Source organism: Gadus macrocephalus, chromosome 8 (assembly GCF_031168955.1).
Source record: "Gadus macrocephalus chromosome 8, ASM3116895v1".
NCBI classification, from domain to species: Eukaryota; Metazoa; Chordata; class Actinopteri; order Gadiformes; family Gadidae; genus Gadus; species Gadus macrocephalus.
Genome location: NC_082389.1, coordinates 176,762 through 194,261, shown reverse-complemented (window position 1 = coordinate 194,261; position 17,500 = coordinate 176,762). Strand labels below are relative to the sequence as shown.

At 49.7% G+C, this 17,500-nt stretch overlaps 1 protein-coding gene across 1 annotated transcript in view; it reads right to left on the bottom strand.

Annotated features, from left to right (window-relative positions):
- Positions 1–8,854, bottom strand: part of LOC132462345 (SH3-containing GRB2-like protein 3-interacting protein 1) — a 31,560-nt gene extending 22,706 nt beyond the window's left edge. The window contains 6 exon segments of the mRNA XM_060057826.1: positions 1,237–1,412; positions 1,894–1,951; positions 2,903–2,955; positions 3,998–4,050; positions 5,160–5,223; positions 8,343–8,854. Coding sequence (XP_059913809.1) covers positions 1,237–1,412; positions 1,894–1,951; positions 2,903–2,955; positions 3,998–4,050; positions 5,160–5,223; positions 8,343–8,352 — 414 coding nt within the window. The 5' untranslated portion in view covers positions 8,353–8,854.
- Positions 8,855–17,500: the final 8,646 nt, after the last annotated feature.

The following is a 17,500-nucleotide window of genomic DNA, read 5'->3' as shown; positions in this document are numbered from 1 at the left end:
ACTGACTTCAGCGGTCCCTCCACGTATAAAACACAAACACTTTTATTTTCGGCCGGTCGAGACAGAATAAGTCGTGTTTTGATTTGAACTGAACGGCGTGTCGGAACGCTTCATAACTAGTTCAGGGTCTCCGCTGAGAGGGGGACAACAGATCTAAACAGACCCCGCCCAGCTGGTGTTCCTGACTGCTCTCCCACAATGCACCGCGTTGCCCTCATCTGCGTCGTTTTGTTCTCACGAGCTGGCCGCTCCAGAGACCGTATTCTGAGGCTGAACTAGAGTTTACTGAGATTAAACCTAATCTCAGTAGACTGTGGGAAGGTTGTTGGAATTGGGTTGTTCCCTTTGTGACGTTGAAGTTGAAGTAGATAAACTCGATAGATAAAAGAGAAGTATGGAGGTCTGATGTATGGAGGTCAGTATCAGGTGTATGGAGGTCAGTATCAGGTGTATGGAGGTCAGTATCAGGTGTATGGAGGTCAGTATCAGGTGTATGGAGGTCAGTATCAGGTGTATGGAGGTCAGTATCAGGTGTATGGAGGTCAGTATCAGGTGTAGGGAGGTCAGTATCAGGTGTAGGGAGGTCAGTGTCAGGTGTATGGAGGTCAGTATCAGGTGTATGGAGGTCAGTATCAGGTGTATGGAGGTCAGTATGGAGGTCAGTATCAGGTGTATGGAGGTCAGTATCAGGTGTAGGGAGGTCAGTATGGAGGTCAGTATCAGGTGTATGGAGGTCAGTATCAGGTGTAGGGAGGTCAGTAGGGAGGTCAGTATGGAGGTCAGTATCAGGTGTAGGGAGGTCAGTATGGAGGTCAGTATCAGGTCAGTATGGAGGTCAGTATCAGGTGAATGGAGGTCAGTATGGAGGTCAGTATGGAGGTCAGTATCAGGTGAATGGAGGTCAGTATGGAGGTCAGTATCAGGTGTATGGAGGTCAGTATCAGGTGTAGGGAGGTCAGTATGGAGGTCAGTGTCAGGTGTAGGGAGGTCTGTGTCAGAGCCCTCACCAGGGCGGGGGACAGTATCAGGTCAGTATGGAGGTCAGTATCAGGTGAATGGAGGTCAGTATGGAGGTCAGTATGGAGGTCAGTATCAGGTGAATGGAGGTCAGTATGGAGGTCAGTATCAGGTGTATGGAGGTCAGTATCAGGTCAGTATGGAGGTCAGTATCAGGTGTAGGGAGGTCAGTATGGAGGTCAGTGTCAGGTGTAGGGAGGTCTGTCTCAGAGCCCTCACCAGGGCGGGGGACAGGGCCAGTCCTCCCACGGACGCCTTCAGCTCGTCCACCGACGGCGCTCCACGGTGGACGCTCTCCGACGCCAGCGGCTTGATCTTGATCTTGAACTTCCTGCGGCTCTCCTCCTCGTCCTCCGACTCGCTGGAGGAGAAGAACTGCTTGGCCCTGGAAGCTGCTTCACACGGGGTCAGGGAGAGGTCAACGGGAACGCCGGGAGCGTGCGTCTGTCTGTCTGTCTGTCTGTCTGTCTGTCTGTCTAACCGATCGATCCTCCGTTTAAGAGACGGGGACAGGAGTTGTGACGCTGTTCTTCCATGACCCACGTCCTCTACGTCCCGCGGCCCCAGAGGGAGCCCTCCTCACGGGGGTATGGACCAGAGGAAGAGGGGCGGTGGTGGTGGAGGTGGTTAGGGGGTCTAGTGATGAAGCCCCGGTTAACTCTGAGGAGCGCCGCTTCAATGGGTCACTCTGTCGGACAGGTCCACTGCCGTCCAAGCTAAGCTAAACTAAGCTAAACTAAGCTAAGCTAAACTAAACTAAGCTAAGATAAACTAAGCTAAACTAAGCTAAGCTAAGCTAAGCTAAGCTAAACTAAGCTAAACTAAGCTAAGCTAAACTAAGCTAAGCTAACGGCCTGCAGGACGGCTGAAGGATACCCTCTCCTTCCTCCCCTGGTCGGAGGCTGAAGCCCTCCTCGTCAACGTCTGGAGAGGCCTGGAGAGGAGGAGACAGGAGACGAGACGAGGAGACGAAGGAAGAGAGGGAGGGGAGGAGAGGAGACAGGAGGGGAGGAGACGAGGAGACGAAGGAAGAGAGGGAGGGGAGGAGACAGGAGTGGAGGAGAGGAGACGAGACGAGGAGACGAAGGAACAGAGGGAGGGGAGGAGAGGAGACAGGAGGAGAGGAGACGAGGAGACGAAGGAAGAGAGGGAGGGGAGGAGACAGGAGGGGAGGAGAGGAGACGAAGGAGACAGGAGGGGAGGAGAGGAGACGAAGGAGACAGGAGGGGAGGAGACAGGAGGGGAGGAGAGGAGACGAAGGAAGAGAGGGAGGGGAGGAGACAGGAGGAGGCAGGAAGGGAGGAGAGGAGGGGAGGAGACGAAGGAAGAGAGGGAGGGGAGGAGACAGGAGGAGGCAGGAAGGGAGGAGAGGAGGGGAGGAGACAAAGGAAGAGAGGGAGGGGAGGAGACAGGAGGGGAGGAGAGGAGACGAGGAGACGAAGGAAGATAGGGAGGGGAGGAGACAGGAGGAGAGGAGAGGGAAGAGGAGACAGGAGGGGAGAGGAGGGGAGGAGACGAAGGAAGAGAGGGAGGGGAGGAGAGGAGAGGAGGAGGAGAGAAGGGAGGAGAGGAGGAGAGGAGAAGACGAAATAGGAGGAGACAAACGTTACTGTAGCATAGTTACGCTAACCAGCTCAACTCCATTTCCTCCATGCCGACTTATGTTGACTGGAAGTCACTCAGATGTTGTCAGCAGGCCAAATAAAACACAAACTGAAACGTATAATCGAGGTCACTTCCTTCATGGAACATTACTGACATGTGGTTTAAACCCACAATGATGTCTACGATGGCTGCAACATTCAGCCACCGTCAGAGTCCCGCATGACTCTTCTGCCACTCAGGGCGAGGTGAAGGTAGAGAGGGAAGTGAAGGAATGACTCACATATCTGTCCCAGTCGATCTCCCCGTAGAAGCCATTGGGAGCCCGTTGGCCTTCTTCTATTCAGAAGAAGACAGAAGATGTTAGTGATGGTGAATCAATAGGGCTTGTACGTCAGAATGCATCATGGGATTTATGATTGGCTGCCATATTGAGAGGACTCAAGAGGGTTGTAGTACTTTACTACTAAATCCTAAGTTAACGCAGATAGACAGAGTATCCTGGTGCAATGAAGACTCTATCTGGCCACGTCTCCTAGGAGAAAGACTGGCAGTTCCATACAAAGCAATGTCTCCACATCATGACAAAACATTTCACGATGAACAGCTACACAATAACTCATGAAAACTTTACTACCAACACAATAACTCACATTGCAATGCTCCTATGCTTCCAAAATGGAGGTTGTGATTGCTTTGCGTCGCTGCTATGTACAAGAATGGGATTAGCACATTTTGCAGCTAGCATCACAATGTAGCAGGGCTGAGTGACTCACTCAAAGAACCCAAATATCCTGGTAACAATCATCTAACAATGGTGGTCATTCAGGTTATTATCTCGTTACTGTACCAAAAAGCTGTTTCGAGAAACAGGTTCAATAATCTATTAGACTGAACCAAGTAAGAATGAGTCAACAAATGTGTCTTAATCAGTCTAGTTTAATTAACCGTTGACTCAATTCTTTTTACTGTTATCCAGCATTCATTACCAAGAGGAAACAAAGTGTATTGTGATGTAACCAAACTACCGTGACCCTAGAGGCAGTCTCCCATCACAATATCCATTTTAGATCAATACATCCCCAGCTCGAACACGGGCTAACAACGACAGAATCACCCACAGTGAGCTGGAGACTTTAAAGCACGAGCCTATAGAACCGACAGCGGACATTAGTGCACTAACAATGTGGGTTATACACCTCTTAGCGACCAAGGGTTCGAATCCCAACGGTGATCCTTTGCTATACGTCAGCAAAACAACTGGCCCCAAAACAACTGGCCCCAAAACAACTGGCCCCAAAACAACTGGCCCCAAAACAAAATCCAAAGACTGAAAAGCAGTTTTCAGACCCATTTCATCCTCCATTTTTAAATGTACTCACGCTTCCTTTCTTCCCGCCACTTCCACTTCCTTCTTTGTCAGGTGAGCTCCTACGGGTCGAGGAGAGACGAGACAAAGGTGAGTGTCACCACGGTAACAACGTCATCGCACGTGCAACAGCATCTCTCCGCCGGCGGCCAGGTGCCACCGGCTGGCGGCGTGCGGGCCAGCTCTGGGGCGGAGCGGCGGCCGGCGGCGTGCGGGCCAGCTCTGGGGCGGAGCGGCGGCCGGCGGCGTGCGGGCCAGCTCTGGGGCGGAGCGGCGTAAGAGACGTGGAGCATTAATCCAGTGTTGGTAGATTACAGTGTACTGTAACGTTACACTGTTACAATACACGTTACAGTACACTAACGTTACAGTACACGTTACAGTACACTGTAACGCTACAGTACACTGTAGCGTTACAGTGTACTGTAACGTGTACTGTAACGTTAGTGTACTGTAACGTGTACTGTAACAGTGTACTGTAACAGTGTACTGTAACGTTACAGTGTACTGTAACGTTACAGTACACTGTAACGTTACAGTACACTGTTACAGTACACGTTACAGTACACTGTAACGCTACAGTGTACTGTAGCGTTACAGTGTACTGTAACGTGTACTGTAACAGTGTACTGTTACAGTGTACTGTAACGTTACAGTACACTGTTACAGTACACTGTTACAGTACACGTTACAGTACACTAACGTTACAGTACACGTTACAGTACACTGTAACGCTACAGTGTACTGTAGCGTTACAGTGTACTGTAACGTGTACTGTAACAGTGTACTGTTACAGTGTACTGTAACGTTACAGTACACTGTTACAGTACACTGTTACAGTACACGTTACAGTACACTGTAACGTTACAGTACACGTTACAGTACACTGTAACGCTACAGTGTACTGTAGCGTTACAGTGTACTGTAACGTGTACTGTAACAGTGTACTGTAACGTTACAGTGTACTGTAACGTTACAGTACACTGTAACGTTACAGTACACTGTTACAGTACACTGTTACAGTACACGTTACAGTACACTGTAACGCTACAGTACACTGTAGCGTTACAGTACACGTTACAGTACACTGTAACGTTACAGTACACTGTTACAGTACACTGTTACAGTGTACTGTAACGTTACAGTACAAGTTTCAAGCAGAGAAACTCACGTGGAGTCCGAGTCCTTGTCTCTCTTCCGTAACCCCAAAACCTTCCTCGTTCGGTTTTTCAGTCCTGGCACAGAAAGAGAGAGAGAAGAAGAAGAAGGGAAGGAAGAGAGTCAGGAGAGAGAGCGAGAGAGGGGGGGGGGGGGGGGGGGAAGAGAGTCAGGAGAGAGAGCGAGAGAGGGGGGGGGGGGGGGGGGGAAGAGAGTCAGGAGAGAGAGCGAGAGAGGGGGGGGGGGGGAAGAGAGTCAGGAGAGAGAGCGAGAGAGGGGGGGGGGGGGGGGGGGGAAGAGAGTCAGGAGGAGAGAGCGAAAGAGGGGGGGGGGGGGGGGAAGAGAGTCAGGAGAGAGAGCGAGAGAGGGGGGGGGGCCAGGGGACATCCACTGCCCCCCTGCTGTTTAAGGGGAAGTCAACCCTAAAGGCACTTTGGTCCACTGCCAACAGTTCAGGTTGGGTCCACAAAGTGGAGCGAACATTTCAATGATTTTTTCTTATAACTTGTGTAAAGTAGTTTGACAGGGGGATTCTTCTACTGGCTGCCCCCCCAGTGTGACAGGGTGAGGCAGCGTCCGGCCACGCCCCCCCCAGTGGTGACAGGGTGAGGCAGTGTCCGGCCACGCCCCCCCCAGTGTGACAGGGTGAGGCAGCGTCCGGCCACGCCCCCCCAGTGTGACAGGGTGAGGCAGCGTCCGGCCACGCCCCCCCAGTGTGACAGGGTGAGGCAGCGTCCGGCCACGCCCCTCGCACCACTCCACGGAAATAGGAAACAGCAGAGGTCTGACCAGGAACGTTATATTTCTAAAGTTGAAGAGTTCTAAAGTAATGTGGTAAAACTGATTGGTGATTTGGTGGCAGCTCAGTAACTTTGTCCTGCTGGAATTATTTTGAACTGATATCTGCTTCGATCTCTAGATTCCATGGGCATAAAACCAGCAAATATCCAATATATATATAATAATATATATCCAATGCACAAGAAGCTCCTCTGACATTTATATGTTATAAAACCTTTGTGCACAGCAGACTTTATATTAAGCAAACATTTCTTTCACATTGCAAATATGCATGTATCCTGCAGAATGCCATTGTGAGCGAAGCAAACCCCAAAAGAATCAGTAGTCTGTAAAGAATGTAACACAGATCAATACCCTATTATTTGGATCCATGTTGGTTATGTACACACATGGAGTGGTGTGTGTGTGTGTGTGTGTGTGTGTGTGTGTGTGTGTGTGTGTGGTGTGGTGTGTGTGTGTGTGTGGTGTGTGTGGGTGTGGGTGTGTGTGTGTGGTGTGCGTGGACACAGGATTAGCCGTTTGAGGTGACTTGAATAGCTGTCATGTGACCTCGGTTCTTTGGCTAATAATAGCCACTATTCTCTATTACAATCCTGGCATGAATGAACCCAAAGCCCAGTATTGTGGGTTTCAGAGCCAGCCTGGGAACCGGTGCAGTTCTGCACAGCCGGAGTTCGAGCACATCGTGCATTCAGCTTCCTTAATAAGTACATGACCAAAGGCTGACAAACCACCACCAGATCTCATGATAGTGAACAGTGATTAAGGAGCCCATAGGGTGAGACAGTGAATAGAGAGCACAAATCATTAGGGAGCAGATAAGGGTTGGACAGTGAAGAGAGAGACTGGTCATTAAGGAGCAGGTAGGGGTGTAGATAGTGACTATAGAGACAGGTCTTACAGGTGCAGCTAGGGGTTAGACAGTGATAGAGAGACAGGTCTTAAGGAGCAGGTAGGGGTTAGATAGTGACTATAGAGACAGGTCTTACAGGTGCAGCTAGGGGTTAGACAGTGAATAGAGAGACAGGTCATTACGGAGCAGGTAGGGGTTAGATAGTGACTATAGAGACAGGTCTTACAGGAGCAGGTAGGGGTTAGACAGTGAATAGATAGACAGGTCATTAAGGAGCAGGTAGGGGTTAGATAGTGACTATAGAGACAGGTCTACAGGTGCAGCTAGGGGTTAGACAGTGAATAGAGCGACAGGTCATTAAGGAGCAGGTAGGGTTAGATAGTGACTATAGAGACAGGTCTTACCAGGTGCAGCTAGGGGTTAGACAGTGAATAGAGAGACAGGTCATTAAGGAGCAGGTAGGGGTTAGATAGTGACTATAGAGACAGGTCTTACAGGTGCAGCTAGGGGTTAGACAGTGAATAGAGAGACAGGTCATTAAGGAGCAGGAAGGGGGTTAGATAGTGACTATAGAGACAGGTCTTACAGGTGCAGCTAGGGGTTAGACAGTGAATAGAGAGACAGGTCATTAAGGAGCAGGTAGGGGTTAGATAGTGACTATAGAGACAGGTCTTACAGGTGCAGCTAGGGGTTAGACAGTGAATAGAGAGCCATGAAGGAGCAGTAGGCTGTGGGAGGTCGGACCAGGCCTTGCTAATGGGCTGTGGCAGGCAGTCTGTGGACAGTGGGCATCAACCCAGGCCCGTGGGTTAGGTTACTCTAACAGCTGTTAACGTGGTGCCATGTCTCCCTAAAACACAACGGTCACACACACAGACCTCCCTCGAGACCTACACACTTCAACTCACTCTCTCTCTCTCACACACACACCCACACCACACACACCACACACACACACACCCACACACACACACACACCACACACACACACACACCACACACACACACACACACACACACCACACACACACACCCACACACATGTAGCTTAAACATACACACATTACTAAACGTTCACGTGCACAACCTACCCACGCAGCACTTCAATGCTACACCATCTAGCACAGCGTAGTAGGCTTCATCTATCATAACCTCTTCTTCTACCTATCTATCTATAAACAAATATTTCTCCATCAATCTATCAATTTCTATATCTATCTAGCTCTATCTACCAGTCCATCTATCCGTCACAATTTCTCCGTCTTACCAAGATTACATCTTTCTACATTAGGGCCTATATGTTGCTCCATTCATCCATCCACCTCACACTTCACATCACACAGGAGTCGCGTCATGATGGGAGACGCGTCATGATGGGAGACGTTTACTAGCCGAGATGTTCCGAAAGCCCTGGGGCAGTTGGGCACGAGAGTCCACGCCAGTGCGGGCTCTGAGGTACCACATCCCTCCCCGGGATGAGATGGGGGAGAGGAAAACAAGGCAAAAAAAAAAAGGAAAAGAAGGAAGGTGACATTAGTTTACCTTGCATCATGATCGCAGATTTTCATTCCTGTGTTGCCCCCGCACGCTGTGGCGGTGGGGGGGGGGGGGGGGGCGGAGACGGACAGACCAGACAGATGGACGGATAGGCGGAAACCCCAGATATCCAGATGGTTATAGGATGCCGAGGCTTGGCATAGCTAATATGCACCACCGCGCTCCAGCGAAGGTCGGCGTCGATTCCCTCGCAACCCAGAGATCCCGGCTCCCATAAACCGGCCGCCTAGGTCGGCGGACTGCGGAGCAGGTGGACGCCAGCAGAAATAGAAATCCAGCGAGGCTCCTTGAGACGAATAACGGGTGCTAGTGGACCCTTCCTCGGTGAGCTCTAGGCCCCGGACGACTTATTACAAGCGCCAGTACACGCCATCTCTGTCAAGGGAGGACGCTGAGGAAGGCGAAGCAGGGTGGGAGAGAAAAAAAAGCGAGAGATAGAGAGATATTCGGAAAGACAGGGAGAGAGACAGGAGGGGAGGGGAGGGGGGGAGGAAGGGAGGGGGGAGCAGCTCGCTGATGTCACATCTGCACTGGACCAATCGCTGCATTCACAGTCACGTGGGCGACGTCCCTCGACGCCCCATCAGCCCTGAGCTAACCCTGAGCACGCGCAGGGAATATTGTAAATATATTTAGCAGCTACGCATCGATACTTTCTTTCATGGCAGTGTTCGTACACTTTTATTATTGTATCATTCATTTATTATGTGGAAAAAATTAGGTTTCATTTTTTGTAAGTTGATTAATTAATTTATGTTTATATTTTTGTCTGTTCATGTAGATTCGTTTGTGTATTTTAGATTGTAAGTGAGGTCGGTCTTTAAGTTGCAAAAGTCCCACTGAGACAACAAAACACTTTTGGATATAGGCCTGCGGGAGACGGTTGGAGATGGACGGATGAGATCCGAGACGATACTTTCCCTGATAGCGTTCTCTTGCAGCTATAGGGAAACATGGAAAGCTTATGCATGGAAAGCTGTGATTTTATTGGTCATGTGCCGTCGTGATATTTTTCGTGACTCACCAACCAATTGGGTCAACTGAACGCAACCTTGATGCAACCTTCTGGTGAGATGTGAACCGGGCCGGGAGGGGGGGCTGGTGTGTGTGTGTGTGTGTGTGTGTGTGTGTGTGTGTGTGTGTGTGTGTGTGTGTGTGTGTGTGTGTGTGTGTGTGTGTGTGTGTGTGTGTGTGTGTGTGTGTGTGTGTGTGTGTGTGTGTGTGTGTGTGTGTGTGTGTGTGTGTGTGTGTGTGTGTGTGTGTGTGTGTGTGTGTGTGGTCCAGCGGTCCAGCTATTGTTGGTGGTTTTCCCCTGCCGTCCCGCTAGCAGCAGGACAGCAGGTGCAGAGATGAGAGTTACACACTATTGTTATGTTGGGGACCGGACAGATGGGGACAAGCCTGTGTGTGTGTGTGTGTGTGTGTGTGTGTGTGTGTGTGTGTGTGTGTGTGTGTGTGTGTGTGTGTGTGTGTGTGTGTGTGTGTGTGTGTGTGTGTGCGTGCGCGTGTGTGGTTGACCTCTGATGGGAAATGTCCATCTCTCTCTCTCTCTCTCTCTCTCTCTCTCTCTCGCTCTCTCTCTCTCTCTCGCTCTCTCTCTCTCTCTCTCTCTCTCTCTCTCTCTCTCTCTCTCTCTCTCTCTCTCTCTCTCTCTCTTTCAAAACAACCTCACTGTGGTGAAACCCATTAGTTCAGGTTTCAGATGTTAGGGTTATATCTCGTCAAAGACATTTTATTAGCCCTAAATCAAAGTTACCGTCTCAAAGGGCTTCACAGGCCACATTTTACAACACCCCCTAACCTATAGCCCCCCAAAGAGCAAGGAGAGCCCCCCCTCCCCCCTTAATTAACATGGCAAGAAACCCTGAGAAGGAACAGAGTGGGGCTCCCTCCTTCAAGGGAAGAGGTCGGCAGAATAACAGGCAGCTACAAAGCCAAAATGATTTGTTTTTATTCAGTTGTGTGATAAATGGCAGCTCTACTTGTTGTCATCCTCTGTTTACGCGACACCAGAATGGTGTTACCGTTGGCAGGCTGTCATTAGCGTTAGCACCAAGGAGTAGCCTCTGCTAATGGGCTTACTGCTCCGCGGCTCCAGTGCGGAGGTCTTTTCTAAACCTGGGTCTTACATAAGGAGTCAGGGCAAAGCTCAGCTGCCGGGATTAGCGTACCAGCAGCACACTCCTATTGGTGGAATTAAGTGTGAGGTTGTGCTGATAAATATGTTATAATACACAAATTAATGAACAAATCAAAGCTACAGTGCAAGAAAATTATTACAAGATTAACAATTGTGGCTACATGCTATAATGCTATTATTGGCATATTTACAGTATATGTAGGCCAATTGAGCACACTTGATTACCCTTAAAATGTATGCTAATACAATTATTTGAATAAAAATGGCATGTATCTGAACCTATGAAGGCATTATACATAGCTACATGTGGTGAAGCATCGACCGGAGTTTGTCGCCTACGGTTCTTTGCATACTCACACACTGACATCTAGTGGATTTAAGAGTAACGGCACAATTGCATAAAAATGTGAAGATAAGCACATGAGCTAAGATATGAGACCAGACTGAAAGCCAGTCTATTTGCTATGCAGATTGAGTTATGGTTGTAGGTACATTTAAATTTACATTTAGGGCATTTGTTTGTTGAATTTTTTTTGTTTGTTGTGCTTTAGGTAATAGGTCAAATATAACTAAGTAGAGCAATAATAAGGCTAAATAAAACAGGTTAAATAAATGCAAGAAATAAAAGCCATCTTTCTTTTAAAATATGTGGTGGAACTGAGCTGGGAAACAGGATTTCTCAGAGAAAATATCCAAAGTAACATTTAATCAATAACAGTTGAATATTTGTCTAGAATATATTTTTAGTTAGATCGATCACGGTTTGGCCAAGACTCACTGTTATGTTGACCAAACAGAGATAGAGATCTAAAACGGTGCACAGTATATATTTTTATATAAATAACCATGTTTAGAAGGATACTGAGGGTAATGAGAATAAGAAACATGCTAACCTCCATTGACTTTGAATGGGGACGGACGCGCAATGCATTGTGGGTCCGTGCGCTGAAGGCTCCGTCAAAAAGTTGAAAAATTTTAAACTTATTCGGCAACGACGGATCCGTCATCCAATCAGATCGCGTATGCAAATGTAATCACTGTGACACTACTCGGGCTCTGACGACCCTGGGAACCTCCCCCATCCGTCAGCCACGCCTTCTGAGTCCTTACCAGGGTCGTAAGAGCCCGAGTAGTGTCACAGTGCTTACATTTGCATTACAATGGGGGTCAGTCAACGGACGGAGGCAGTGGGTAAGAGGCATTACTTCGGGGTCCTCACGCCCGGCCCCCCCGGGCTCCGGGCGGACTCCGGCCGAGCGGGGGCCACAGAGACCTCTGGAGCAGCGCAGTGAACAACAAGAAGCGCTCCATGCGGACCAGCTGCACCGCGATGCACAGAGTCTCCCCCCGGGGGACGGACAGACAGGACAGCAGGACAGGACAGCAGGGCAGCAGGACAGGACAGCAGGACAGGACAGCAGGGCAGGGCAGCAGGACAGCAGGACAGGACAGCAGGACCGGACAACAGGACAGCAGGACAGGACAGCAGGACAGGACAGCAGGGTCAGCAGGACAGGACAGCAGGGCAGGACAGCAGGGCAGGACAGCAGGACAGGCCAGCAGGACAGGACAGCAGGGTCAGCAGGACAGGACAGCAGGACAGGACAGCAGGGTCAGCAGGACAGGACAGCAGGTCAGCAGGACCGGACAGCAGGACAGGACAGCAGGGCAGGACAGCAGGGTCAGCAGGACAGGACAGCAGGACAGGACAGCAGGGCAGGACAGCAGGACAGGACAGCAGGGTCAGCAGGACAGGACAGCAGGGCAGGACAGCAGGACAGGACAGCAGGGCAGGACAGGACAGCAGGGCAGGACAGCAGGGTCAGCAGGACAGGACAGCAGGACAGGACAGCAGGACAGGACAGCAGGGCAGGACAGCAGGGCAGGACAGCAGGGCAGGACAACAGGACAGCAGGGTCAGCAGGACAGGACAGCAGGTCAGCAGGACAGGACAGCAGGACAGGACAGCAGAGCAGGACGGCAGGACAGGACAGCAGGGTCAGCAGGACAGGACAGCAGGACAGGACAGCAGGGCAGCAGGACAGGGCAGCAGGACAGGACAGCAGGACAGGGGGGTTAAGTAGGGCGGTCAGCAGGGGAGAAGTGGGTCGAGGGATGGCCACATGAGGGCTGGGGAGGACAGTTATATTGTCACCTTCAAAATGTAGCAAGACTTAGACTCAGGGCTCATGTGCACCGAAGACTTACACAAACTTGTACATGCCTTTATCACTAGTAAGCTTGATTACTGCCATGGTCTCCTTACAGGTCTCCCAAAACCATCTCTTAGGAAGCTCCAGCTTGTTCAGAATGCTGCTGCTAGAGGTCTAACAAAGACCAAAAAATGTGAACATATTACACCAATTCTTAAATCGTTACATTGGCTTCCTGTAGGTCAAAGAATTGATTGTTGCTAACCTATAAATCCCTACATGGTTTAGGCCCAACATATTTGACTGACGCTTCCACTACATCAGCCTTCTAGACCACTAAGATCCTCTGAGACCAATCTGTTAATTACCCCCAGGGTAAACACAAAACATGGGAAAGCAGGATTTAGTTACTCTGCAACAAATAGCTGGAATAAACTCTCTGAGGATTTAAGACTTGCCCAAACTCTGAGCACCTTTAAAACAAGACTGAAGACTTTTATGTTTGCTTTAGCTTTCTGCTAAATCTTCAATATTGTAGTTTCTAAAAAGCTTTTTTAACTTTGCCTTTATTTTCTATTTTATTACTAAATGCCTTTTTAACTTTCCCTTTATTTTCTATTTTTACCAGAAAGATACATGATCTGATACCAGAGAGAAAGGATAAGGGTTTGAGACCCAAGTTCTGTCTGGGTTAGAGTCCTAGAATCTGGGTTGGAGTCCCAGAGAAAGGACCAAGTTCCTTCAGGTCGGGTTGGAGTCCCAGAGAAAGACCTGAGTTCTGTCTGGGTTAGAGTCCCAACGTCTGTCTGGGTTGAGTCCCAGAATAAGGCCTTTGGTTCATGGTTAGAGTCCCGACGTCTGTCTGGGTTGAGTCCCAGAGTAAGGCCTTTGGTTTGTGGTTAGCTTAGAGTCCCGACGTGTGTCTGGGTTAGATTCCTAGAATCTGGGTTAGAGTCCTAGAATAGAGTACTATAATCCGGGTTGGAGTCCCAGAGAAAGGACCAAGTTCCTTTATGTCGGGTTGGTGTCCCGACCCAGGTACCAGAGAGACTGTTGATCTGATCTTAAAGACATTTCACTTTCTATTTTACTCATTTCTTTGCATATGTTTTCTTTAACATATCTATTATTTTATTTTTCTTGCATGACAATGATTATATGTGAAGCACTTTGAGTCTGCCTTGTGCATGAAAAGTGCTATATAAATAAAGTTGCCTTGCCTTGCCTTGCCTATTTACAAAATATTAATATTTTAACATTAGTCATTATAAAAAACATTTCTACTACTCTTGTCAGACATTTTCTGTATAATTTTGTCTGATTTATTATTTGCAATTGTATTTCTTCTTTATTCTCATACTTTTTGTTAGGGTTAGAAAAAGTATTGACTGCCCCCAAATCCCCCGTCTAAGATCAATAAAGTATGAGGTAATATGTTCACATCGCTTATACAGTAGGCCTACTGATGAACAATGTAGGCCTACAAAGACAACTTTTAATTTCATTTTTTTGTGTTTTAAATGTTTGGTGGATCTAGGCCGCGAAGTCCATTCAAAGTGAAAGTGCATGAAACAGTATAGAGGATGACCCTACCCGCCTGCAGAGGGAGGGTGAAAGTCGGCACTTTTGCGGAAATGTCTGCGCTCATCCAGAAAAGAACGAGGGTTAACCGAGCGGCGTCTCCCACTCGTTCGGGTCGTGCAAGACGGACCAATTGCTCCAACTATGGATCCCTGCGGAAGAATATCAACCAGTCTCTTTTCAGTCAAGTTTCATTTTCGGAGTTGATATTAGTAACGGAGGGAAAATTGTATAGGCCTGCATATTATATGCGTTTTAATATAATTACTCAAAGTACTTACTACGATACTACAATATTTATTCTCTAGGCCTACTGCTCAGTTGGGCTCTTCTCACTTGTGTGACGGACTATTATACAGGGACAACAGATGTCAATTTGCCTTGTGGTTAAAATCTAGCTCAATCATATATTGTGCATTGTCCCTGTCAAATAAACCTAAAAATAAATAAAATAAATAAATCAGGATTTACATATTTTAAACTTAACGTGGTCAGCTCGAGTATTTTCATGCAAATAAATGTAACAACATGGTGGTTGAGCCTATGGCCCACTGATGGAAGCCCTCGGATTTGGGGTAGTATGATCACGAGCTGGGTGTGTTGGAGCCATAACGGAAGTATGGCATAATGAAATGGAAACAATAATAATTTATATATCTATGGTTAATTTGAGTTTGTATTCTGTCTGGCTCCCCCAGTAGGTCAGTTATATTATCGCAGTCATTCAGCTAATTAAAGGGATTTAATTCACCTGCGTTGGCGACAACGTTGGGCGCTAGGGGAACAATTACCGCCTATCGCCAAAGGTGTCGCCATTGAGAACCCAACGGAAAACGTTGAGATTGTCACGTTAACATTTTTGCAAAAAGTAATGGAAAGAAGAAAGGGCGCGATGACAATAAGGCCCTGGCGGTATGTCCTACCAGCTGCTGTCCTGGCCAGCCAGACGATGGCCAGGGGGAACAGGTCATACTCTGGGTCTCATGGAGGACGACCGATTGGTAAGGCACGCTCTGTCCGCCATGACGGCCCCCGGGACTGACCAATCACAGAGTCGATCTCAGACCGCACCCTCTCTGTATGTGGAGAGAGAGAGAGCGAGGGAGAGGGAGAGGGAGAGGGAGAGTGGGGGGTGAGAGAGGGAGAGAGGCGGGAAGGGGGGTGGGGGGGTGGGGGGAGAGAGAGAGAGAGAGATATTATTGTGGAGCTGGGGATGAATGGAAGGATGGAGGTTGCATTATGGACAGAAGGATGGTTGGATGAATGATAAAGAATGAATGGACGATTGATAATCATGTGGATGGATGATGCCCAACGCGTGTTTGTTTTGGGGTGATTAGTTTGACATTGTCAGTGTCAGACATCTCCATGTGTTGAACATGTCGGCCGGAGCCCAGCTCAGCGTAGCGGCCGCCGTCTGAGAGCCCGCCTCCACAGGTCTCCCTCCTTCACTCGTGATGCATCACGGGACCCCAACAACGGGCCATGTTTGTTTGCTGCTTCTGTGTTTATTTGCTGCAAATAAGTAAATCCTGAGTATTGGTGTGTTTGAAGGGTGCTCCTTTAGTCCAGACCCTCTGGGGAGAGTGAAGGGGCGCCCACATGAACCTAACGTACAACAAACACAACAACAATAACAACAACAACAACAACAACAACACACGACAGCCTGTCAGAGACCCAGAGGGAGCCCCGCCTCCTCTACTGGTCCCACGGAGACATCCATGAAGTCCTGATGGTGGCAGGGGTCCCCCTCCGCCTGGGGGTCCCCCTCTGTCAGGGGGGTCCCCCTCCACCTGGGGGTCCCCCTCCGTCTGGGGGGTCCCCCTCCGCCTGGGTTTCCCCTCCATCTGGGGGTCCCCCTCCGTCTGGGGGGTCCCCCTCCTCCTGGGGGTCCCCTCCGTCTGGGGGTCCCCCTCCTCCTGCTGGTCCCAGTCCTCCTACAGCCAGGGGGAGGAGCCGTACAGCCAGGGGGAGGAGCGGTACAGCCAGTGGGAGGAGCCGTACAGCCAGGGGGAGGGGTCGTACAGCCAGGGGGAGGAGCCGTACAGCCAGGGGGAGGAGCCGTACAGCCAGGGGGAGGGGTCGAACAGCCAGGGGGAGGAGCCAGGGGGAGGGGCCAGGGGAGGAGCCTGGGGAGGGGCAAGGGGAGGAGCCAGGGGGAGGGGCCAGGGGAGGAGCCAGGGGGAGGGGTCGTACAGCCAGGGGGAGAAGCCAGGGGAGGGGCCAGGGGAGGAGCCATGGAGAGGTGTTGTACAGCCAGGGGAGGGGTCGAACAGCCAGGGGGAGGAGCCAGGGGAGGAGCCAGGGGGAGGGGTCGTACAGCCAGGGGGAGGAGCCAGGGGGAGGGGCCAGGGGAGGAGCCAGGGGGAGGGGTCGTGCAGCTGAACCACAGGAACACAGCCTCATGCTCAGCTGGGACGATTCAACTCAATTCAAATAATTGTAACAATAAAGTACATGAAACCCAAACTATTAAATCATTTTTTTAAGAAGACACTTTCAAACCAAAGTGAATTCAAGTGATTTCTGAATGGCAGGCCTCTGGGGGGGGGGCTGCAGCATGGTTACATGGTGAAGGGTTAACCCGTAGCCACTAATACCTAACTATAACCATGACCCTAACCCTAACCAGAACCACTGCATTAGGTAATGGTAATGAATGGTTAATTAAGGTACCCTTATTGTGAACGGGTACCACTTCAACTATAATCTTCACAATAAAAACATACAAATAGACCAGGAATAAAAACCAAACCTTTAAAGTACAGCGACAACCGCAGACGCACGACTCACCGTCTCCCTTAAAGACTTGATGGATGTGCGGGGAGGCGGCCCGTCCAGGAACACGTCTCCCTGGGTTACTAGGTCCTCTCACACCGCCCCCCTCCTCCCCCAACGGGGACGGAACACCCTGCCAAACCTCCCTGAGCGAGAGAGAGACAGACAGAGACAGAGGGGAAGATACAGGGAGAGAGAGAGAGAGAGAGAGAGAGAGAGAGAGAGAGAGAGAGAGAGAGAGAGAGAGAGCAGACAGACAGACGACAGACAGACAGACAGACAGCCAGACAGACAGACAGACAGACAGACAGACAGACAGACAGACAGAGAGGAGACAGAGAGAGAGAGAGACAGAGAGAGACAGAGAGAGAGAGGAGACAGAGAGAGAGAGAGAGAGAGAGAGAGAGAGAGAGAGAGAGAGAGAGAGAGAGAGAGAGCGAGGAGAGAGGAGAGAGAGAGACAGAGGGGAGGATACAGGGAGAGAGAGA